The sequence below is a fragment of the Pavona decussata genome, unplaced genomic scaffold, assembly GCF_977016875.1.
Source record: "Pavona decussata unplaced genomic scaffold, jaPavDecu1.1 SCAFFOLD_84, whole genome shotgun sequence".
Lineage (NCBI taxonomy): Eukaryota > Metazoa > Cnidaria > Anthozoa > Scleractinia > Agariciidae > Pavona > Pavona decussata.
In genome coordinates, this window is record NW_028145502.1 from 3,336,576 (window position 1) to 3,359,946 (window position 23,371).

The 23,371-nt window shown below is 39.5% G+C and overlaps 2 protein-coding genes and 2 pseudogenes across 2 annotated transcripts; all 4 read right to left on the reverse strand.

Annotated features, from left to right (window-relative positions):
* Positions 1–2,683: 2,683 nt before the first annotated feature.
* Positions 2,684–4,274, reverse strand: LOC146475466 (uncharacterized protein KIAA1958-like; annotated as a pseudogene).
* A 1,218-nt stretch (positions 4,275–5,492) lies between these two features.
* On the reverse strand, positions 5,493–9,845 carry LOC146475467 (rhamnose-binding lectin-like). The gene is made up of 5 exons (XM_085115862.1): positions 9,686–9,845; positions 8,514–8,605; positions 7,768–8,033; positions 6,295–6,579; positions 5,493–5,831 (listed from the first exon to the last, which is right to left on the reverse strand). The coding sequence occupies exons 2-5, from the start codon at positions 8,563–8,565 to the stop codon at positions 5,793–5,795; spliced, it is 642 nt and encodes a 213-aa protein (XP_084971988.1). The 5' UTR covers positions 8,566–8,605; positions 9,686–9,845; the 3' UTR covers positions 5,493–5,792.
* Positions 9,846–13,933: 4,088 nt separating this feature from the next.
* LOC146475468 (uncharacterized protein KIAA1958-like) lies at positions 13,934–15,265 on the reverse strand (annotated as a pseudogene).
* A 1,777-nt stretch (positions 15,266–17,042) lies between these two features.
* Positions 17,043–22,090, reverse strand: LOC146475469 (rhamnose-binding lectin-like). Its single transcript, XM_085115560.1, has 5 exons — positions 21,938–22,090; positions 20,767–20,858; positions 19,307–19,572; positions 17,845–18,129; positions 17,043–17,380 (listed from the first exon to the last, which is right to left on the reverse strand). The coding sequence occupies exons 2-5, from the start codon at positions 20,816–20,818 to the stop codon at positions 17,342–17,344; spliced, it is 642 nt and encodes a 213-aa protein (XP_084971686.1). The 5' UTR covers positions 20,819–20,858; positions 21,938–22,090; the 3' UTR covers positions 17,043–17,341.
* Between the last annotated feature and the right edge of the window lie 1,281 nt (positions 22,091–23,371).

Below are 23,371 nucleotides of genomic sequence, written 5' to 3' on the forward strand. Positions count from 1 at the left end.
TTGATAGTAGTAGATCGAAGTCTCCTACCCATAAGAACTGACCTACCCGCAGCTCAGGTGTCTTTGTTAGAGATTATTAAGTGCAACTGTAAATCTGACTGTGGCTCCCAGAGATGTTCATGCAGAAAACATGGACTGGATTACTCGACTGCATGCGGTACTTATAGAGGACAGAGTTGCACGAATTCCGCCTCACCAGACTTCAGCGAAAACGATGAATGAAAATCACATCAATACCCTCCTGAATATGCGACAAACGGGTAGATTACCCCCCCCCCCCCCATTCCCATTCCAATCGGAATCCCCCAAAACATACAGTTTGATCAGTTAAACTAAATAATTACGTAGAGGTTACCAGATAAGCCAAGAAAATGATAAACATTAGGGGATTTTTTTTTTGACCTGTTGAATTATGGACCGAACCCTGTGCTTGTTATGCCGAACATCACTGGATGCTCGAAATGTTACACCCTCTTTATCAAATTCACCAAACGTGCTATGCAAGTAATACAAAAAACACATTTGTGTTAGCTAGTAACAGTATTTTAGCCTTTCTTGCAATTAAAGTTAAATTATTAATAAAGAATGTCTTTCCGAGACGTGGGTACCCTGTGGTACATGCTCGAAATATTATAATGCTTAATCTAAGCATGTTCCACCACACGAATTTTGGGGGACTTTTAGTATGTTAGTAAGTTGACCACTATCTATCATTTGGAAGTGAGAAAAATTCTGTTGCAATTAGTTTGACTTCAAACCACAAGATGACTGGACTAAAAGGCGGAAAGGGTCAATTAAACGATTCAAACTAAACCTTCGATAGGTGAAATGGCCTAAGTAGTATAAGAACCAAAGACGCAAAACAAACAGAGGTACGAATGATTGAATGGCGCTCCTCCATCAGGTATACCCCATTGTCGTATAAACCGAGGGAGCGGGAAGGAAGTACTGTGATACTTGTTTCAAAGATGAGCGAGTGTACATAATTTGTTTTACTACTTATAACTATTAAGCAATAAAAGGCTACCATTTTACGCTTGAAAACCGTGATTGATCTCCCACAACCGACAAACAAAGTGGAGCCGCAAGGCCATGACAAAACACAGCCACAACCTAAACAGACTTCAACCGGTCTTCTTTTATTTGTTGCATAGCTCTACAACAGGCTAAGAAGTTAAAGAAAACGTAAAGAAAGGCGGAAAAGATCAAAGACACATAGAGGCACAACAAATTACAACGCGAACTAATGTCCTGGCACGGCATTGCAAAAATTACAAGATAAAGCTTACTTGTACACCGCCCAAACAATGATTGATAAGCCTATCATTAAATAAGTCTCAACAAGAAAGGCTGTACGAAATATCACGCATTTAAACGATTCAAACTAAACCTTCAATAGATGAAATGGCCTAAGTGGTATAAGAATCAAAGACGCAAAACAAACAGAACGAAAGGTAAGAAGGCGGTCCGTGGCGATATTGAGACGTTTTCAGTGTACAAGAATGACAGGCCTGCACGATTCCCTGTGTGTGTTTTAGCCTTTTTTTATAATTTGGCTCTCACGAGTATATCTTTGATTGATCACCCTTTTTTGTAAGATATTGGGCGAGTCTTTGTTGATTTCTTTGAGCAATGGTTGTTGCTCTATTAAGTGCCAGTCTTTCAAGAGGATTTGTTTTAAATTTGGCACTGCTGGGTGGTATTGTGTAAGGAAAGGCAAGATTCGTTTCGTTTGTTCTGAGAAGTCTCAGAGCCTGGCCTTTAAAGTGCCTAAGAAGCGAAAATTGTTTTTGTGTAGTTATAAAATTTGCACTTTGAAATACTTTGAAATATGATTCCGAAGTTTTAGAGCGCTGGGGAAAAAATTGCGGATCTTACGAACGCTAAAAGTTGGGCTATTTTGCTCTCAAAAATAGTCAGAGGACTGCGTCGAGTTCCAAGTTGTGACGTCACGTTGGTGCCAAAAGTTTGTTTACTCTCATTCTGTTCTTGCCGCCAGAAAGGATTGTAGAAAGAGTAAAACATGGCTAGCGATTCTGTGAACGATCGATTCTGGCAACTCTCTTTGTTAAGGACGCCAGCAACGCAATATCCGCCTCGCTATCGCTTACCTTTCTTCTCTTCCGCCATGATGAATTGCAATTCTTGGCACCAAAGTGACGTCAGCGGTTATTGTCACCTGGTATTTTGGCCGCGCGATTCGAATACCATTTTTGAGGGCAAAATAGCCTAACCTTGAGCGCTCACAATATCGGCAATTTTTACCTCAGCAATCTCAAACTTTGAAATCGCATGTTTGAAAGGGTAAATTTTATAACTACCTAAAGACAATTTTCGCTTCATAGGCACTTTAATGAAGCCTTTTTTGACCCCTGGTGGATGGCACGAAGAGAAGTGCGTATATTGAAATGTTTCAATGGGTTTGAAGTGCGTACGCACATCAAGAACTGAAGTGCTTCTGAATCTTTCACCTTTATAAATGTTTGAATCCAGAAATGTCGTTTCTGTTTCTGAAATTTCAGCCGTAAATTTAATTGTCGGGTGGTGTTTGTTTGCTTGCTCAATGAACTGCAGCATCTCCTCTCTGTTTGGTGAGTGCGTACGATTTTTATTCACTCGTCGTGAAGAATCGCAAACTCACTCGTACCATGAGGTAATTTGTTTATTATATATGTACTGGGATATTACAAAATAATGTCAACAACTATCAATTGCGCGGTGAAATCAACACAAAGACCACAACGAGTTGCGAATGATTTTAGTCGAGCAAACTGAACGTACAAAAATTCCTATCAACATTAAAGTTATTCAATGACTCTGAAGAAAGGGGGCACAAAGTCTACTTTTAAACGATTCTTTAACTTTAAATGACAATGAAAATTTTCAGCTTTAAATATCGCCGTTCAAAACCGTAACTATATAAAATTTGAAAAAGTTGACTGTTTTGTAAATCTAATTACCGTAATGCATTCTAATCAGAGTCAGAATCCAGTACTTTAAGCCTTTTGTACCTCTTTGGAGAAGACTTCATCTCAACTTCTTAGATTGCCAACTTCGGGGATTGATTGAGGCTGTTAATAGAAATACTGAATTGACCTCCATGAATAACAGCGCCCGTGAAAAGCGACATCGCTTGTTGGTGATGATCTGCCGCCAAGCTAGCTGAAGGAATTTCAGTCGAGCATTCTCCAACTTGAGATGAATTAGTTTTCTCTAAGCTTTGCACATTCCCGAACATCAGTTCACTTAAAGTACGAGACATTTTCTACTTGCTGTTTTTCAGAAACTACAGAATAATTTGTCACACTTTGAAGATTTATATGTCCCGACAGTTGAATAATATCTGTCGCTGGGATGTCGCTGTTTGTTAAAGTTTGGATCATTGTTTTGCGACCGCTATGGTTCTTTACATTTGGCCCCAGCCCGGCTTTTTCTGCCATTTTTTTTCATTAACGAATTCAGCTTGTTCACGCCAACGGCTGACTTTTTAAACCATGGTTTGGAAGAGTCTTGTTTTTTACAGTTACTTACTGCTAGATAAAATGGCGCGTTGTTGTCGTTCATTTCCGACGGCCTTTTCTCCGCGTAGAATTTGTAAACAGTGACGGGATCTCTTTCACTTCCCTGAACCGAAAACATTTTCGGTTTTATTTGCCTGACATCTCTGGGATTTTTTCCGGTTCGAGTCTTAGTTTGTCTCTCAGTATACTCTAAAAATTCCTCGTCATTTGTAGTGTGGTGCAGTTGCACATCGCCCCAACACATGTCTCTGTGTTCCTTACAACCACGGAGACCGAAAATGTGCTGTTGAACAAAACTGTATTCAGTAGAGCCTCAGGAGTTGACTTTCCTAACAATCCTTTGTCATACAGCAGTTTTATGTCGTCTTCTGTGAGGGGAACTGAAGCGTTTGGTTTATCGCCTTTGCCTCTCTTCTTGAGATCTCTTTGTTTTCTCATAATACTGTAGCCGTAATTCTTCTTCTTTAAATACCGTTCAAAACTGGCCATCATAGCACGCAAGGAAGTGGGTTCGTAATCTTCGTTGTTTTCTTTCTTTCTTACTGCTATGATAAATTCGCTGATGAATGAGCTCAGTTCGTGTGGGGGAATTTCTTCTACAGGCCTTTACTCGTCTTTTAGCCTCAAAAATTCCTTAAGCAAAGTAACATTCTGTTCACTTTTCTTCCTGGTGTTTTCGTTTTCTTGTCCTTCAATAAATTCCTCTACCAAAGTTATATCTGCAAACCTTGAATAGCTCCAAGAAGGCGCCATGGTTTTCCTTTACCCTAGTGACGCCGTCAGTGAAAGGCGGGAAAACCAATACGATTTTTGTCACTAGTGAAAACTTTCGTCTGCGGCTTGTGATTGGTCATACGGTATTTTTTACTTGTGAGAAAAATCGTACAATTGATCAGATTGCGTGTACTCTACAACGCATCACTTTTATTTAACAATTCACTTTGCAGTAAATCTCAGTACATATATAATAAATATTGTTTCCAAATGAGCGGTTTTAATGCGCTTTGGTTTAAAATCTCCGTTTCAACCTTAACCACGAAGATATTGGCAAAGGAGGTTCGTTGTCGTACGGTGAGTATGCAGAGCATAGGGCGAGTAAAGGCTCGTTACGTCCATTGAAACAAGTATGGCGTATTTGGCCTTCTTTTATTTTATCTTGCGTGTTGATGACTACAACTGTAGTTCCTTTGTCTGCCTTTTTTAAATTTTTTTGCGGTGGCAGATTCGGCTTTTAGGCTTTACTAATTTGTTTCTCAGTAACCTTAAAACAGGCGTAAATTCAAAACATCAATAGAAAGGGCCAATCTACATCCGATCTTAAATTTATTAGCTTTTGCGGAAATGATTTTTTAATGTATATTTCGGGAAAGAATACACGGGATTCGGGATAGCGGTGAAAAAAGTGCGTGATTCGGGATTCTCGTTAAAAAGGAGCGGGAATGTAGGATCAGGACCCCCCTTCCAGACCCTGTAGGTAGGAGTGAGCTGTTTAGTGTTGCAAGCTGTTTTAATTCTGAAATGTGAACCCCAGTCCATTTAGAAACTTTAAGAGCCATTCAATTAAACTCCAGAAAAAAAGACCTCGCCAAAAATAAGCCCCCCAAAAGCATCTTTCGACGAAAATAAGTGGCGAAAAACTAGCTCTAACTTCAGGTTAAAACAAGGTCACCCCAAACTTGAACGCCGAAAATTTAATGCTGTTTGTTTTCGGATGGGCAAGTACGTCGTTCAAGGTTACAGTAATATCTGGTTCAGTTTTGTTGGATTATGCCTTTACAATATTGTGAGGAATTCCTAAGGATTTGAGACTTTTAATGGGAGAGCTTTGTGAAGAATATTGCTTGGACAAGCGTCGCCAAAAATGCATTTGTTTCACTATAGAGTTTTACTTTGCGCTATGGCACTGTGAAGAATTCTTGGGGTATTTGGAGACGGACGCGCTGAGCGCTACACCACCGCGCAAAAAGATCCTTTTTACGCCCGAAACTTGATACTTTATTTAAACCCTGCTTAAAACCACAATTACATTATTCCAGTGAAATGTTACTGTCGGTAACTATTACAAAAGAAATACAATTATTCTGTTAATACCGAAAAATTAAAGCCGTTATTCCATTTTTCCGCTGTAGAAAGTTCCGTTAACCTTCGTTTTCCCTTCCGGTTCCCGAATTAAATTTTTTAAACAGTTTTAAAACTATGTGCTTTTCTAATTAATTTCTTGTTCCAGACTTCTTGATCTGGTAGCAGCGGTTTCCAGTGATGGAATACAGCTCAGATGAAGCGTTTCTCTGACTCACATGCGTAGTCAACCTGTTGGTGAGAGAAGGCAACCTTTGAACAAAATGGCTGTTTCACTTTTGTTGATGAAGAGGGAAAAGAGGAGTAAAAGAGGGGGGTACTACAGTTACTCGTAGAGGGCTCCTGAGTAAGTTGGTTGGAGGGGAGGGTGAAATTCTAAACTGTGATCATTGAAATGAAAGCTAGTGAGCATGCGCGAGAAACTGGCCAGTGGTACTGTTGATAGTTCTGTGCAGAGTCGGTTTTGCGTTCGAATCAGTGGCAGAGATCACTTCGTGTGGGCATTCAGACAGTTGCAAACTGTTAGTTTTTTTTCTTTTTTCCCTTGAGGGCTGCTTTGAGTCTGTAGACAAAGCAGTGAATTGTGACCATCACAAAATAAAGATATTGCCGGAGCAATAACGCTTGAGTTAGTCCATGGACTTTCCTCGATACGTTTATGTCATGTTCCAAGGGGGAGGGGGGAGTCTCTTACCTCCAAATACTTGTATGTACCAAAACAAGGATCACCAAATTTGGCGTTGTTAGCAACCAAAGTGCAACTTGATTTTCCTTGACAATCCGCCTCCACTTTAGCAAGCGATCCTTGAGCACGGCAGCCTGTGACATCATGTTTACTTCCCGGACAGACCTGCCCTCTAGTCAAGCGACCGTAGTTGGCAAACAGAATATTGAGCATCTTTTTGGATGGACAAGAGATGACTTGTGATTTTCCCTCGCAAACACAAACCAAGGTTACAGGAACGCAGCTGTATGTGACCTTTTGAAGGCGGAAAAAAAAACAAGATATTAGCTACGTACTGCCTTTAATTCTATTTAAACTTTGTATCAAAATAAATTTTAACATAACACTTGAGCGTTTCTTTGGTCAAGAACGAGGTGGTCACCCGGTCAGAGCTTGTTGAAGTTGAAATTCGTGGTTTGTTACCACCGGCTAATAGAGTTATCACAGAAGAGAGATATCACAGGAATTACTTGTCAATGTTGTTACCTTTAAGGACTCATGGTTTTCGTTTGAGGCTAAGCTAGTCTAGGGTTTACGTGAAGTTTGATTCGAGCTTAAATAACCAATCAGTAAAGACTCTTCAAAAAGATTTTTGTTCCTAGTCCTGACTTAGACTTTTCTTCACCGCTAGCTTAAAATAAGCTTTCAGAACATTCTTAATAAGCGAGATGAAAACCTCGGTTAATTAACGTCGATCGGCTTTCTTGCAACCGGGCCCAGGCTAGAAAACTGCTTCCTCGGTATCAGGAACGCTGAAAACAGCGTTTCGGTGGGTACAATTTTAAACATGATATGGGGGACCATACCCCCAGCTCGTTCCCTCGACAATCGCTTCACGCCTCAAGGTGAACACTCCTCGACAGGCGATTTTCAGGATAGGCCAGTACTCTCCAACAATGCCAAAAACACTGAGGACTCAAACTGAATTTGTATTTGTATTGGTATTTTTTATTTATTCCACATGATCATATTACATCAGGTTACAGTACGTAAGAAAGCAGTGAAGAAGGGCATAATATAGTTAACTAATTGTATGCCCTTTAAAAATACGTTACTATATTTGTTAAGATAGAAGAAAAAAAGAGAAGAAAAAGGAAAACTAATTATAAATAGAGGAGAAGAAAGACAGAAAACGTTTTACAAGGTCGTGTGGCAGTGATTAATACTGAGCAAAATAATACTGGAAGAGCTCGTTTAAATAGTTGTTTTGTTGGCTTTTGACGAATAGATATAGGAATATCATTCCAGTAATAGCATCCAATAATTGCTGGGCAAAAATTCCTAATATTATTCTGAAAGGATTTGGATTCAGATGTTGTAGGGAAGCAATTCGAGATGCGTAATTACTGAAACTGAATTTAGGTCACGTTTACAAAACAAGGGGCGTTTCAATGGAATGAAATCACCCTAAAAAGAAGTGAGACTAGATCATGCTAAACTCACCTCCAAGTACTTGAATGTACCAACACACGGGTCTCCAAACTTTGAGTTTGAGGCCTGAACTGTGCAAGATTGCTTTCCTTGGCATGCGTCCCCCACTACGGTCATTGAAGAATCAGCATAACACGACAGGTCGGCTGAAGGATTAGTGCGCCCACACTCTTCACTTTCATGGCGCCCGTATAAAGCAGAGTAGATTCTGATCTCTTTTCCAGCTTTGCAGTTGATGGTCAGAGCCTCGTGTTCACAAACTCGACGGAAAAAACCCTCTATAGACAAAAATCAGTTTGGTTAATTTGTTAACTACAAAGGGTGGTTTGTTTTTAATAAGGAAGAAAAATTCTGTGTTGGAACTTCAGGGCATTCAAATTTCAGTGCTAAAGAGCAGAAAACTTTCTCCTAACGGCCTTGTAGACAATAGATTCCTTTATCATACCATAATGGTCATATAATCTATACATAATTACTTTACGTTACAATGGTCAAAATCAGTGTACATTTCACATTTGAAGTGCCAAAAAATGCCACAACTATAATGGAAAGCGGTGATTCAAGGCGGCGCCTATTTTCCCTCGGTGCGCGCGGCTCAGTAGCAAACTTAACCCCGTGGAAACTGAACTCGGTTAATGAATGGCGCCTGCACCTCTTGCCATTATCTGTGAGTAAGTGGGTGACTGTTCAGTAGACTGGGAATGGCACCGAGACGGGCAAGGAATAATAACGTAAACATGATAACAAAAACACTTTACCTGCACTGCCAAACAACCCGGGAATGAGAAACACAACCAACAAACGCAACATCTTCCTTGGAGGCTTGACTGTTTTTAACGACGTAAAATCGCTGTAAGATTTTTATGGCAAAGGAATCATCAGCTATAGGCAATGTCTAGTCTTCGTTTGATCTTAAAAAATATACTTTTGTTTTCTCGGGAAAAAACATTATCCGAGTAAAATGCAACTAAAACGCTCGAACAATTAATGCCGAAAACTTTACCATTCACACTAAAATGAACTGAAAATGCTAGTATACTTATGTGTGAAAGTCTGTTCCCTCTGGAGCCAGTGCGATTTCGAAACGCGCTAGAATATAAAATTGGACAATAAGCGAGTGGGTGTAGAAATAAATCAAATATTTTCATGGTCAGAAACATGTGATAACCAATTAAATTAATAAAAGCTGTATTTTTTATTAAAACATTATGAAGAAGGTTTTCCACCTTTAAATACTTCTGGCTACAATGTTATAGCAAGAGACTTCTCCTTTCTCCATTGACCGATGAAAATATAAAATACGTATAGAAGCTAACCCTTTTTTTACGCTTTTCTTCTTCTTTGTGGAAGGTTTTGTTCGCTTTTAACGTTGTCTTGGAAAGGAATTGACTGCTACGCACGCTAGCTCTAACCAAACAGACAAATAACCAAAAGTAATCAAAGCTTATAGGAGTGAGTTTAACGTCTTTTAAAAATTGCGCAAATTCAGCTGATGATAATCTGAAATTAGAAAACGAATAGGCAATATACGGCCCTCACTGGGTCGCACTAGTAATAAGTTAGTTTTCGTGGCCATCATCAGACAGACCAAAGCTGGCAAGATTCCTATCTTCTCGGGAATTGAAAGAAACTGGTAGGAACAGCGAGAAAACCCGAACAGTTTAGGAAAGTAAACATCTCTGCTGGTAAACCCCATGCACAGAAGATAACGGAAAACTAGCTGAAAACATAAACTGTTTTGAAAGGGCAATTGGTAAGATAACTGGCAATAATGAGAAAACAAGCTTTGACGATTAGTTTTTTTAAAACCATCCAAAGAACGTGTACTTTATAGAGCCCCGAAAGTAAGCAACTCGGTCAACAAAATTGTATTAAAACCTAAATAGCTAAGCTAAAACCTTAACACCTCAAAATTTAGAAAAAAACTCACTATGACGAAGGACAAAGTCTTGATCTGTAGTAACTGCTCCTTGATCTCGGGTTTTTAATCTCCGTATCCTCTGCAGTCCTCTTCTATAAGATAGCTCAAAGCAAAGAAGTTATCCACTTTATGTCTCTCAGTATCCATGGCATCAACCTTTACTTCGTTCTTTGGTATTTCTGTTTTAATTTTTTGTTTTCCCTTGACACTGAACATTGCTTGAGGCCAGCCGTGCTAAGCCACACAGGAAGTTTCTGATACACAATCCAAACAATATCGAACACCATCCAAGAGGTATTCCTTGCAGGAGATATCAACGAAAACGTTTTCTTTTTGACACAAAATTTACCTAACCAACCTACAAACGCCGTGAAATTGTTTGTTTTCGTTTCCTAAAAAAACGCTGCAATATTCCTCACACATTTGTCTCTTTCGGTTTTCTTATTTTGAATTTGTTAATACATATATTTTTTATTGAATCGCTTATATTTATGCTGTTGCCCCGTACTTACCAAATGAATCAGGACTTTTAAGTAGGAAAACAAAACCTGTCGGCTTCCAAAGTGGGAAATATATGTCTGCACTATCCAGGAGGTATTGCGGGAGGTATTAACGATCTGAAAACTGTCCTTTTTGACAGAAAATTTAATAAGCCACCTTACAGCACGCCGTTGTTGCTTGTTTCCTTTCCAAAACCACCTTTGTCTCGCTCGGTTTTCTTACCAGAAATCAGGTTCATTTTCGAGCACGTTTTAGTCATTCCGGTTACACATCCGAGAATTTCTCCGCCAATGGGTCAGGTGATGTATCGATGGGACTTTAATTTGTTATATAGCATCTTGTTAATTGTTTTATCTTTGAAGTTGTATTTATTTAGGGTTTTAACTAAGCAGCACATCTTGTAAAGTCGACTTGTTTTCTTCCCCTAACCACCTGTGCCATACAAGCCTTTGGCTTCGGCATCTCTTTGTAGTCTCTAGTCTGTGCTATGTTAAAGAGTTATTATTAAAAATTTGAAGAGCTGCATGATGGAAAATTAATTTTTCTCTTGTGAATTTATCAAGACTGTATCGTATCTAGGTGGGTTTCAACATGCGCTAATAGATTAACAAAGTGTACATAGTATTTATATTATGTTTTAAAATGGAAACAAGTGGTACTGAAGGCGTACAAAGTTTTTTTCATGTTCAAATATAAAAAGTTACGGTGTTAGAAGTCTCTACTCAAGAACCTTACTCAGTAGAGAATTTCGACTAATATTGTATATATACGCGTGTGTTGGGGAGCAGGGATAGCGCAGTGGTAAGAGCACTCGCCTCCCACCAATGTGGCCCGGATTCGATTCCCGTACTCGGCGTCATATATGGGTTGAGTTTGTTGTTGGTTCTCGTCTTTGCTCCGAGAGGTTTTTCTCCGGGTACTCCGGTTTTCCCCTCTCTTTAAAAGCCAACACTTCCAAATTCCAATTCAATCTGGAAAGTGTCCCCAATTAGTGGTCCGCGCTAAATACATTGACACTTAAATAAGGTGATTTATTTTATTCATTTATTTTATACGTATACATTAATTTGGCTATTGGCTGGCTGGTTATCAGGTAAATTGTTTGTTAGTTTGTTTTCGGGGTTTTGACAAATTTTCGCTATGCCAGGAAACAGTGGATGAAAAGCTGTTATACTCTGATATTAAACGCCCATTTTTTGTCGTTAATTATTTTATTGTTATTATCGTTGAGCATCATCATCACCGATCATCATGCCGAAAAATCTTCAGTGGACTCCTCCGCGCGGCCGGGCGCCAGTTTCAGATTCTTGGTCATAAATAAACACTTTGCCAAGATGTTCTTTGTTTCCAATGTAGCCAGATCTTTTCACCCATGAAGTTTGAGGTAAAGGGGTCTCCTCATGATTACGCGTCTTTCTCAAAGCCGTTTAATTGAATCCACCTCTCGCAACCTCGTCACTCATCCAGCCGACTTGGGGGAAGTTTACGCGTTTATTTCATTTTCCTGCGTGCAAAGCGCGCGGCATATGTGTCAACAGCCTCAACCACCTCAAACTCTATATACCTCGTTTATCTGCGTTTCCATATATGCCTTACAGACCGCCAAAAAATTGGAATTTTTCTCATAAAAACAGCAGGACTCACTACTGCAGGTAGGAACAAAAGTAGAAAGGTTAAATGTTCAAGTAGAGTGATACACGAAGTATTAAAAAAATCTGCGTCGCTAAATTTTAAAATCTTAACCACACAATAGAACACCAGAGGTGTGACTATAGAAATGGCAAACGTTGTAGTCTGGAGTAAATTTCTGTAGATTTGCGATTCTCTTCTCGCTTTATCTTTCCTGTTATTGGTCGGGCAAGATAGGTGTTCGTCTCTTTTAGCTGCGTCCACTTTTCGAGCCTGGCGTTTTAAAGCGTGAAATCCAGCCATAGGTAAAGCCAGTAATCCCAGGCTGAGCAAAGAAAGAAATATAAAGTAGAATTTGTTGTGGGGGACGCCGGTGAGGAGAATACACGAGCACAAAAAGCACGTTCCTGTAATAACAGCGAAAGTTTGTTTTGCTCGCGTCATCGTTACATGTTTGCGATTCGACACCGGGAAAATGAACGCTGTAGAGCGCTCGATAGACAACGCAAAGGCAAGCATGATTCCGTTGCTTGCAAGGAAGCAATTGAAGAAATCTTCGAAGAGCTTAACCACAACCGAAGATTCTTTTAAAACATGTTAGCTCTTTAAAATTCGGTGGATCCCTATGAGCGGTAGGCTGATTAGCGCTCCCAGAAGATTGTTTATTCCAATGGCGGTGTTGAAGATGTTGGTAGGCTTGTTGAACTGCCTGAATGGGTCTCTTTTCACAACATAAAAAATAAAACCCTGTTCGACTGAAGCGATAACGGCGAGAAACAAGTATATGCTTCCAAATGCAATGTTAAGATGATCTTTGTTCGAGCAAGCTCCTGTCGCCATTCTTTGATTCGACTCAGTAATTGAAATGTACGATCGTCTCTCTCTCTCTCTCTCTCTCTCTCTCTCTCTCTCTCTCTCTCTCTCTCTCTCTCTCTCTCTCTCTCTCTCTCTCTCTCTCTCTCTCTCTCTCTCTCTCTCTCTCTCTCTCTCTCTCTCTCAAAAATGGTCAGAGGACTGCGTCGAGTTTTATGCTGAATTTCAAGTTGTGAAGTCACGTTGGTGCCAAAAGTTTGTTTACTCTCATTCTGTTCTTGCCGCCAGAAAGGATTGTAGAAAGAGTAAAACATGGCTAGCGATTCTGTGAACGATCGATTCTGGCAACTCTCTTTGTTACGGACGCCAGCAACGCAATATCCGCCTCGCTGTCGCTTATCTTTCTTCTCTTCCGCCATGATGAATTGCAATTCTTGGCACCAAAGTGACGTCATGTTATTGTCACCTGGCATTTTGGCGGCGCGATTCGAATACTATTTTTGAGGACAAAATAGCCTAACTTTGAGCGCTCACAATATCGGCAATTTTTACCCCAGCAATCTCAAACTTTGAAATCGTATGTTTGAAAGGGTAAATTTTATAACTACCTAAAGACAATTTTCGCTTCATAGGCACTTTAATGAAGCCTTTTTTGACCCCTTGTGGGTGGAACGAAGAGAAGTGCGTATATTGAAATGTTTCAGTAGGTTTGAAGTGCGTACGCACATCAAGAACTGAATTGATTCGGAATCTTTCACCTTTATAAATGTTTGTATCCAGAAATGTCGTTTCTGTTTCTGAAATTTCAGCCGTAAATTTAATTGTCGGGTGGTGTTTGTTTGCTTGTTCAATGAACTGCAGCATCTCCTCTCTGTTTAGAGTCCAGAGGGAAAATATGTCGTCTATATAGAGATTACTTCATGGTTGGTGAGTGCGTACGATTTTTATTCACTCGTTATGAAGAATCGCAAACTCACTCGTACCATGAGGTAATTTGTTTATTATATATGTACTGGGATATTACAAAATAATGTTAACAACTGTCAATTGCGCGGTAAAATCAACACAATTACAAAGACCACAACGAGTTGCGAATGATTTTATTCGAGCAAACTGAACGTACAAAAATTCCTATCAACATTAAAGTTATTCAATGACTCTGAAAAAAAGATGGAACAAAGTCTACTTTTAAACGATTCTTTAACTTTAAATGACAATGAAAATTTTCAGCTTTAAATATCGCCGTTCAAAACCGTAACTATATAAAATTTGAAACAGTTGACTGTTTTGTAAATCTAATTACCGTAATGCATTCTAATCAGAGTCAGAATCCAGTACTTTAAGCCTTTTGTACCTCTTTGGAGAAGACTTCATCTCAACTTCTTAGATTGCCAACTTCGGGGATTGATTGAGGCTGTTAATAGAAATACTGAATTGACCTCCATGAATAACAGCGCCCGTGAAAAGCGACATCGCTTGTTGGTGATGATCTGCCGCTAAGCTATAGCTGAAGGAATTTCAGTCGAGCATTCTCCAACTTGAGCTGAATTAGTTTTCTCTAAGCTTTGCACATTCCCGGACATCAGTTCACTTAAAGTACGAGACATTTTTACTTGCTGTTTTTCAGAAACTACAGAATAATTTGTCACACTTTGAAGATTTTTATGTCCCGACAGTTGAATAATATCTGTCGCTGGGATGTCGTTGTTTGTTAAAGTTTGGACATTTGTTTTGCGACCGCTATGGTTCTTTACATTTGGCCCCAGCCCGGCTTTTTCTGCCATTTTTTTCATTAACGAATTCAGCTTGTTCACGCCAACGGCTGACTTTTTAAACCATGGTTTGGAAGAATCTAGTCTTTTACAGTTATTTACTGCTAGATAAAATGGCGCGTTGTTGTCGTTCATTTCCGGTGGCTTTTTCTCCGCGTAGAATTTGTAATCAGTGACGGGATCTCTTTCGAAAACATTTTCTGTTTTATTTGCCTGACATCTCTGGGATTTTCTCCGGTTGGAGTCTTATAGTTTGTCTCTCAGTATACTCTAAAAATTCCTCGCCATTTGTAGTTTGGCGCATTTACACATCGCCCCAACACATGTCTCTGGGTTCCTTACAACCACGGAGACCGAAAAAGACTGTGTTGTTGAACCAAACTGTATTCAGTAGAGCCTCAGGAGTTGACTTTCCTAACAATCCTTTGTCATACAGCAGTTTTTTTGTCGCCTTTTGTGAGGGGAACTGAAGCGTTTGGTTTATCGCCTTTGCCTTTCTTCTTGAGATCTCTTTGTTTTGATTTTAATGCCGTTCGTGCTTTTTCAAACTCGACGTCTCTCATAGCGCTGTGGCCGTAATTCTTCTTCTCTAAATACCGTTCAAAACTGGCCATCATAGCACGCAAGGAAGTGGGTTCGTCATCTTCGTTGTTTTCTTTCTTACTGTTATGATAAATTCGCTGATGAATGAACTCAGTTCGTGTGGAGGAATTTCTTCTACAGGCCTTGACTCGTCTTTAAGCCTCAAAAATTCCTCAAGCAAAGCAACATTCTGTTCAGTTTTCTTCTTGGTGTTTTCGTTTTCTTGTCCTTCAATAAATTCCTCTACTGAAGTGATATCTACAAACCTTGAATAGCTCGAAGAACACGCCATGGTTTTCCTTTTGCCAAGTGACGCCGTCAGTGAAAGGCGAGAAAACCGATACGATTTTTGTCACTAGTGAAAACTTTCGTCTGCGGCTTGTGATTGGTCATACGGTATTTTTCACTTGTGAGAAAAATCATACAACCAATCAGATTGCGTGTACTCTGCAACGCATCATTTTTATTTAACAATTCATTTTGCAGTAAATCTCAGTACATATATAACAAATATCGTTTCCAAATGAGGGGTTTTAATGCGCTTTGGTTTAAAATCTCTGTTTCAACCTTAACCACGAAGATATTGGCAAAGGAGGTTCGTTGTCGTACGGTGACTATGTAGAGCATACGGCGAGTAAAGGCTCGTTACGTCCATTGAAACAAGTATAGCGTATTTGACCTTCTTTTATTTTATCTTGCGTGTTGATGACTACAACTGTAGTTCCTTTGTCTGCCTTTTTAAAATTTTTTGCGGTGGCAGATTCGGTTTTTAGGCTTTGCTAATTTATTTCTCAGTAACCTTAAAACAGGCGTAAATTCAAAATATCAATAGAAAGGGCCAATCTACATCCGATCTTAAATTTATTAGCTTTTGCAGAAATGATTTTTTAATGTATTTTTTGGGAAAGAATAAACGGGATTCGGGATAGCGGTGAAAAAAAGTGCGTGATTCGGGATTCTCGTTAAAAAGGAGCGGGAATGCGGGATCAGGACCCCCCTTCCAGACCCTGTAGGTAGGAGTGAGCTGTTTAGTGTTACAAGCTGTTTTAATTCTGAAATGTGAACGCCAGTCCATTTAGAAACTTTAAGAGCCATTCAATTAAACTCCAGAAAAAAAAGACCTCGGCCAAAAATAAGCCCCCCAAAAGCATCTTTCGACGAAAATACGTGACGAAAAACTAGCTTTAACTTCAGGTTAAAAAAAAAGGTCACCCCAAACTTGAACTCCGAAAATTTAATCCTGTTTGTTTTCGGATGGGCAAGTACGTCGTTTAAAGTTACAGTAATATCTGGTTCAGTTTTGTTGGATTATGCCTTTACAATATTGTGAGGAATTCCTAAGGATTTGAGACTTTTAATGGGAGAGCTTTGTGAAGAATGTTGCTTGGACAAGCGTCGCCAAAAATGCATTTGTGTCACTATAGAGTTTTACTTTGCGCTATGGCACGGTGAAGGGTTCTTGTGGTATTTGGAGACGGACACGCTAAGCGCTACACTACCGCGCTTCTACAATAGGCCTTATCACGGTTTTCGACGCCATTTTGACGGGTAGGCAAACAGGCTTGAAATAACAGTGTTTGTATGGAAATCCGATGTCAAATAATTTTCTTAAAAAATCGCTTCTGAAAAATTCATGAATTAGAAACTTTTGGCACTAGGAAAAGGATTTTAAGGACAAAATTGGAGGGATCACGGTAGCTGTGACAGAAAGCGTCCAGTCGTGTTTTGAACTTTCCATACATTTGTCTGTGTAGCGAAGCAGCCGTGAGCTGCTACTAAAAATAGTTCGCGGGAAAAAAATACAGGGAAATGTATGGAAAGTTCAAAACACGACTGGACGCTTTCTGTCACAGCTACATCCCTCCAATTTTGTCCTTAAAATCCTTTTCCTAGTGCCAAAAGTTTCCAATTCATGAATTTTTCAGAAGCGATGTTTTATGAAAATTATTTGACATCGGATTTTCATAGAAACACTACTGTTATTTCAAGCCTCAGTGTTTGCCTACCCGTCAAAATGGCGTCGAAAACCGTGATAAGGCCTATTTAATGGTTATGCAGCAAATAGATCCTTTTTATGCCTAAAACTTGATACTTTATTTAAACCCTGCTTAAAACCACAATTACATTATTCCAGTGAAATGTTACTGTCGGTAACTTTTACAAAGGAAATATGATTATTCTGTTATTCCCGAAAAACTACAGCCGTTATTTTATTCTTCCGCTGCAGAAACTTCAGTTAACCTTCGTTTTCCCTTCTGGTCCCCGAATTAACATTTGTAACAGTTTTAAAACTATGTGCTTTTCTAATTAATTTCTTGTTCCACACTTCTTGATCTGGTAGCAGCAGTTTCCAGTGATGGAATACAGCTCAGATGAAGCGTTTCTCTGACTCACATGCGTAGTCAACCTGTTGGTGAGAGAAGGCAACCTCTGAACAAAATGGCTGTTTCACTTTTGTTGATGAAGAGGGAAAAGAGGAGTAAGGGAGGGGGAGTACTACAGTTACTTGTAGAGGGTTCCTGAGTAAGTTGGGGCGAGGGGAGGGTGAAATTCTAAACTGTGATCATTGAAATGAAAGCTAGTGAGCATGCGCGAGAAAATAGCCAGTGGTACTGTTGATAGTTCTGTGCAGAGTCGGTTTTGCGTTCGAATCAGTGGTAGAGATCACTTCGTGTGGGCATTCAGACAGTTGCAAACTGTTAGTTTTTTTCTTTTTTCCCTTGAGGGCTGCTTTGAGTCTGTAGACAAAGCAGTGAATTGTGACCATCACAAAATAAAGATATTGCCGGAGCAATAACGCTTCGAGTTAGTCCATGGACTTTGCTCGATACGTTTATGTCATGTTCCAAGGGGGAGGGGGGAGTCTCTTACCTGCAAATACTTGTATGTACCAAAACAAGGATCACCAAATTTGGCGTTGTTAGCAACCAAAGTGCAACTTGATTTTCCTTGACAATCCGCCTCCACTTTAGCAAGCGATCCTTGAGCACGGCAGCCTGTGACATCATCTTTACTTCCCGGACAGACCTGGCCTCCAGTCAAGCGACCGTAGTTGGCAAACAGAATATTGAGCATCTTTTTGGATGGACAAGAGATGTGTTGTGATTTTCCCTCGCAAACACAAACCAAGGTTACAGGAACGCAGCTGTATGTGACCTTTTGAAGGCGGAAAAAAAACAAGATATTAGCTACGTACTGCCTTTAATTCTATTTAAACTTTGCATCAAAATAAATTTTAACATTTCTTTGGTCAAGAACGAGGTGGTCACCCGGTCAGAGCTTGTTGAAGTTGAAATTCGTGGTTTGTTACCACCGGCTAATAGAGTTATCACAGAAGAGAGATATCGCAGGAATTACTTGTCAATGTTGTTACCTTTAAGGACCCATGGTTTTCGTTTGAGGCTAAGCTAGTCTAGGGTTTACGCGAAGTTTGATTCGAGCTTAAATAACCAATCAGTAAAGACTCTTCAAAAAGATTTTTGTTCCTAGTCCTGACTTAGACTTTTCTTCACCGCTAGCTTAAAATAAGCTTTCAGAACATTCTTAATAAGCGAGATGAAAACCTCGGTTAATTAACGTCGATCGGCTTTCTTGCAACCGGGCCCAGGCTAGAAAACTGCTTCCTCGGTATCAGGAACGCTGAAAACAGCGTTTCGGTGGGTACAATTTTAAACATGATATGGGGGACCATACCCCCAGCTCGTTCCCTCGACAATCGCTTCACGCCTCAAGGTGAACACTCCTCGACAGGTGATTTTCAGGATAGGCCAGTACTCTCCAACAATGCCAAAAAACACTGAGGACTCAAACTGAATTTGTATTTGTATTTGTATTTTTTATTTATTCCACATGATCATATTACATCAGGTTACAGTACGTAAGAAAGCAGTGAAGAAGGGCATAATATAGTTAACTAATTGTATGCCCTTTAAAAATACGTCACTATATTTGTTAAGATAGAAGAAAAAAAGAGAAGAAAAAGGAAAACTAATTATAAATAGAGGAGAAGAAAGACAGAAAACGTTTTACAAGGTCGTGTGACAGTGATTAATACTGAGCAAAATAATACTGGAAGAGAGCTCGTTTAAATAGTTGTTTTGTTGGCTTTTGACGAATAGATATAGGAATATCATTCCAGTAATAGCATCCAATAATTGCTGGGCAAAAATTCCTAATATTATTCTGAAAGGATTAGGATTCAGATGTTGTAGGGAAGCAATTCGAGATGCGTAATTACTGAAACTGAATTTAGGTCACGTTTACAAAACAAGGGGCGTTTCAATGGAATGAAATCACCCTGAAAAGAAGTGAGACTAGATCATGCTAAACTCACCTCCAAGTACTTGAATGTACCAACACACGGGTCTCCAAACTTTGAGTTTGAGGCCTGAACTGTGCAGGATTGCTTTCCTTGGCATGCGTCCCCCACTACGGTCAATGAAGAATCAGCATAACACGACAGGTCGGCTGAAGGATTAGTGCGCCCACACTCTTGACTTTCATGGCGCCCGTATAAAGCAGAGTAGATTCTGATCTCTTTTCCAGCTTTGCAGTTGATGGTCAGAGCCTCGTGTTCACAAACTCGACGGAAAAAACCCTCTATAGACAAAAATCAGTTTGGTTAATTTGTTAACTACTAAGGGTGGTTTGTTTTTAATAAGGAAGAAAAATTCTGTGTTGGAACTTCAGGGCATTCAAATTTCAGTCCTGAAGAGCAGAAAACTTTCTCCTAACGGCGTTGTAGACAATAGATTCCTTTATCATACCATAATGGTCATATAATCTATACATAATTATACAATGTACTGAATGCTACGCGCGCTGTGATTGGTCGTTGCCCATGATCTATTAGAGTACAGACACACGGATGACGTGATGGAAAAATTGTTCTCTTCGTTTTGTCCAAAATGGCGCGCGGTTTTGAAAATGTTTGCGAGATTATTTCGAATTGAGCAATGAAGGCCTCGAGAAAAGTTTAGTAGGAGCTGTTTACAAACAAGAAAAAAAAGAAACCAAGGCGATTTCAAGTGTTCTTGTATATTTGATAATGCCTAAACTGGAACAAATCTTCAAAACAGCTGTTAGCGCTACGAAAAGGCTCAAAGTTTTGAAAATATTTACTCGATTATTCTGCTTTGAGCAAGTGAAGGCCTCGGTAAAAGTTTAGGGGAAGCTGTTTACAAGTACGACAAAGAAGAAAAGAAGAAGCCGACACGGAAAGTAGCGTTGGTGACTTTGAAAATTCCTCAACTGGCACAAATGGAACAGTCAAGCGCTACGAGGCAAGTTTGTCGTGTTTCCTTTCTGTTCATTGTATAAAACAAATAGATTCCAAGTTGCCGTGCGTCTGTTCAGTAATAGATCACAGAAGACGTCAAAATGTGGTAAGAACATAGTGACACACTCGCCTTCGGCTCGTGTGCCACTTTTTTGTTCTTACCACATTTTGACGTCATCTGTGATCTATTACTGAACAGACGCACGGCAACTTGGAATCTATTTGTTAATTACTTTACGTTACAATGGTCAAAATCAGTGTACATTTCACATTTGAAGTGCCAAAAAATGCCACAACTATAATGGAAAGCGGTGATTCAAGGCGGCGCCTATTTTCCCTCGGTGCGCGCGGCTCAGTAGCAAACTTAACCCCGTGGAAACTGAACTCGGTTAATGAATGGCGCCTGCACCTCTTGCCATTATCTGTGAGTAAGTGGGTGACTGTTCAGTAGACTGGGAATGGCGCCGAAACGGGCAAGGAATAATAACGTAAACATGATAACAAAAACACTTTACCTGCACTGCCAAACAACCCGGGAATGAGAAACACAACCAACAAACGCAACATCTTCCTTGGAGGCTTGACTGTTTTTAACGACGTAAAATCGCTGTAAGATTTTTATGGCAAAGAAATCATCAGTTTTAGACAATGTCTAGTCTTCGTTTGATCTTAAAAAATATACTTTTGTTTTCTCGGGAAAAAACATTATCCGAGTAAAATGCAACTAAAACGCTCGAACAATTAATGCCGAAAACTTTACCATTCACACTAAAATGAACTGAAAATGCTAGTATACTTATGTGTGAAAGTATGTTCCCTCTGGAGCCAGTGCGATTTCGAAACGCGCTAGAATATAAAATTGGACAATAAGCGTGTGGGTGTAGAAATAAATCAAATATTTTCATGGTCAGAAACATGTGATAACCAATTAAATTAATAAAAGCTGTATTTTTTATTAAAACATTATGAAGAAGGTTTTCCACCTTTAAATACTTCTGGCTACAATGTTATAGCGAGAGACTTCTCCTTTCTCCATTGACCGATGAAAATATAAAATACGTATAGAGGCTAACCCTTTTTTTACGCTTTTCTTCTTCTTTGTGGAAGATTTCGTTCGCTTTTAACGTTGTCTTGGAAAGGAATTGACTGCTACGCACGCTAGCTCTAACCAAACAGACAAATAACCAAAAGTAATCAAAGCTTATAGGAGTGAGTTTAACGTCTTTTAAAAATTGCGCAAATTCAGCTGATGATAATCTGAAATTAGAAAACGAATAGGCAAAATACGGCCCTCACTGGGTCGCACTAGTAATAAGTTAGTTTTCGTGGCCATCATCAGACAGACCAAAGCTGGCAAGATTCCTATCTTCTCGGGAATTGAAAGAGACTGGTAGGAACAGCGAGTAAACCCGAACAGTTTAGGAAAGTAAACATCTCTGCTGGTAAACCCCATGCACAGAAGATAACGGAAAACTAGCTGAAAACAAAAACTGTTTTGAAAGGACAATTGGTAAGATAACTGACAATAATGAGAAAACAAGCTTTGACGATTAGTTTTCTTAAAACCATCCAAAGAACGTGTACTTTATAGAGCCCCGAAAGTAAGCAGCTCGGTCAACAAAATTGTATTAAAACCTAAATAGCTAAGCTAAAACCTTAACACCTCAAAATTTAGAAAAAACTCACTTTGACGAAGGACAAAGTCTTGATCTGTAGTAACTGCTCCTTGATCTCGCGTTTTTAATCTGCGTATCCTCTGCAGTCCTCTGCAATAAGATAGCTCAAAGCAAAGAAGTTATCCACTTTATGTCTCTCAGTATCCATGGCATCAACCTTTACTTCGTTCTTTGGTATTTCTGTTTTAATTTTTCGTTTTCCCTTGACACCGAACATTGCTTGAGGCCAGCCGTGCTAAGCCACACAGGAAGTTTCTGATACACAATCCAAACAATATCGAACACCATCCAAGAGGTATTCCTTGCAGGAGATATCAACGAAAACGTTTTCTTTTTGACACAAAATTTACCTAACCAACCTACAAACGCCGTAAAATTGTTTGTTTTCGTTTCCTTAAAAAAACGCTGCAATATTCCTCACACATTTGTCTCTTTCGGTTTTCCTATTTTGAATTTGTTAATACATATATTTTTTATTGAATCGCTTATATTTATGCTGTTGCCCCGTACTTACCAAATGAATCAGGACTTTTAAGTAGGAAAACAAAACCTGTCGGCTTCCAAAGTGGGAAATATATGTCTGCACTATCCAGGAGGTATTGCGGGAGGTATTAACGATCTGAAAACTGTCCTTTTTGACAGAAAATTTAATAAGCCACCTTACAGCACGCCGTTGTTGCTTGTTTCCTTTCCAAAACCACCTTTGTCTCGCTCGGTTTTCTTACCAGAAATCAGGTTCATTTTCGAGCACGTTTTAGTCATTCCGGTTACACATCCGAGAATTTCTCCGCCAATGGGTCAGGTGATGTATCGATGGGACTTTAATTTGTTATATAGCATCTTGTTAATTGTTTTATCTTTGAAGTTTTATTTATATAGGGTTTTAACTAAGCAGCACATCTTGTAAAGTCGACTTGTTTTCTTCCCCTAACCACCTGTGCCATACAAGCCTTTGGCTTCGGCATCTCTTTGTAGTCTCTAGTCTGTGCTATGTTAAAGAGTTATTATTAAAAATTTGAAGAGCTGCATGATGGAAAATTAATTTTTCTCCTGCGAATTTATCAAGACTGTATCGTATCTAGGTGGGTTTCAACATGCGCTAATAGATTAACAAAGTGTACATAGTATTTATATTATGTTTTAAAATGGAAACAAGTGATACTGAAGGCGAACAAAGTTTTTTTCATGTTCAAATATAAAAAGTTACGGTATTAGAAGTCTCTACTCAAGAACCTTACTCATCAGAGAATTTTGACTAATAATGCATATATACGTGTGCATTGGGGAGCAGGGATGGCGCAGTGGTGAGAGCACTCGCCTTCCACCAATGTGGCCCGGATTCGATTCCCGGACTCGGCGTCATATGTGGGTTGAGTTTGTTGTTGGTTCTCGTCTTTGCTCCGAGAGGTTTTTCTCCGGGTACTCCGGTTTTCCCCTCTCTTTA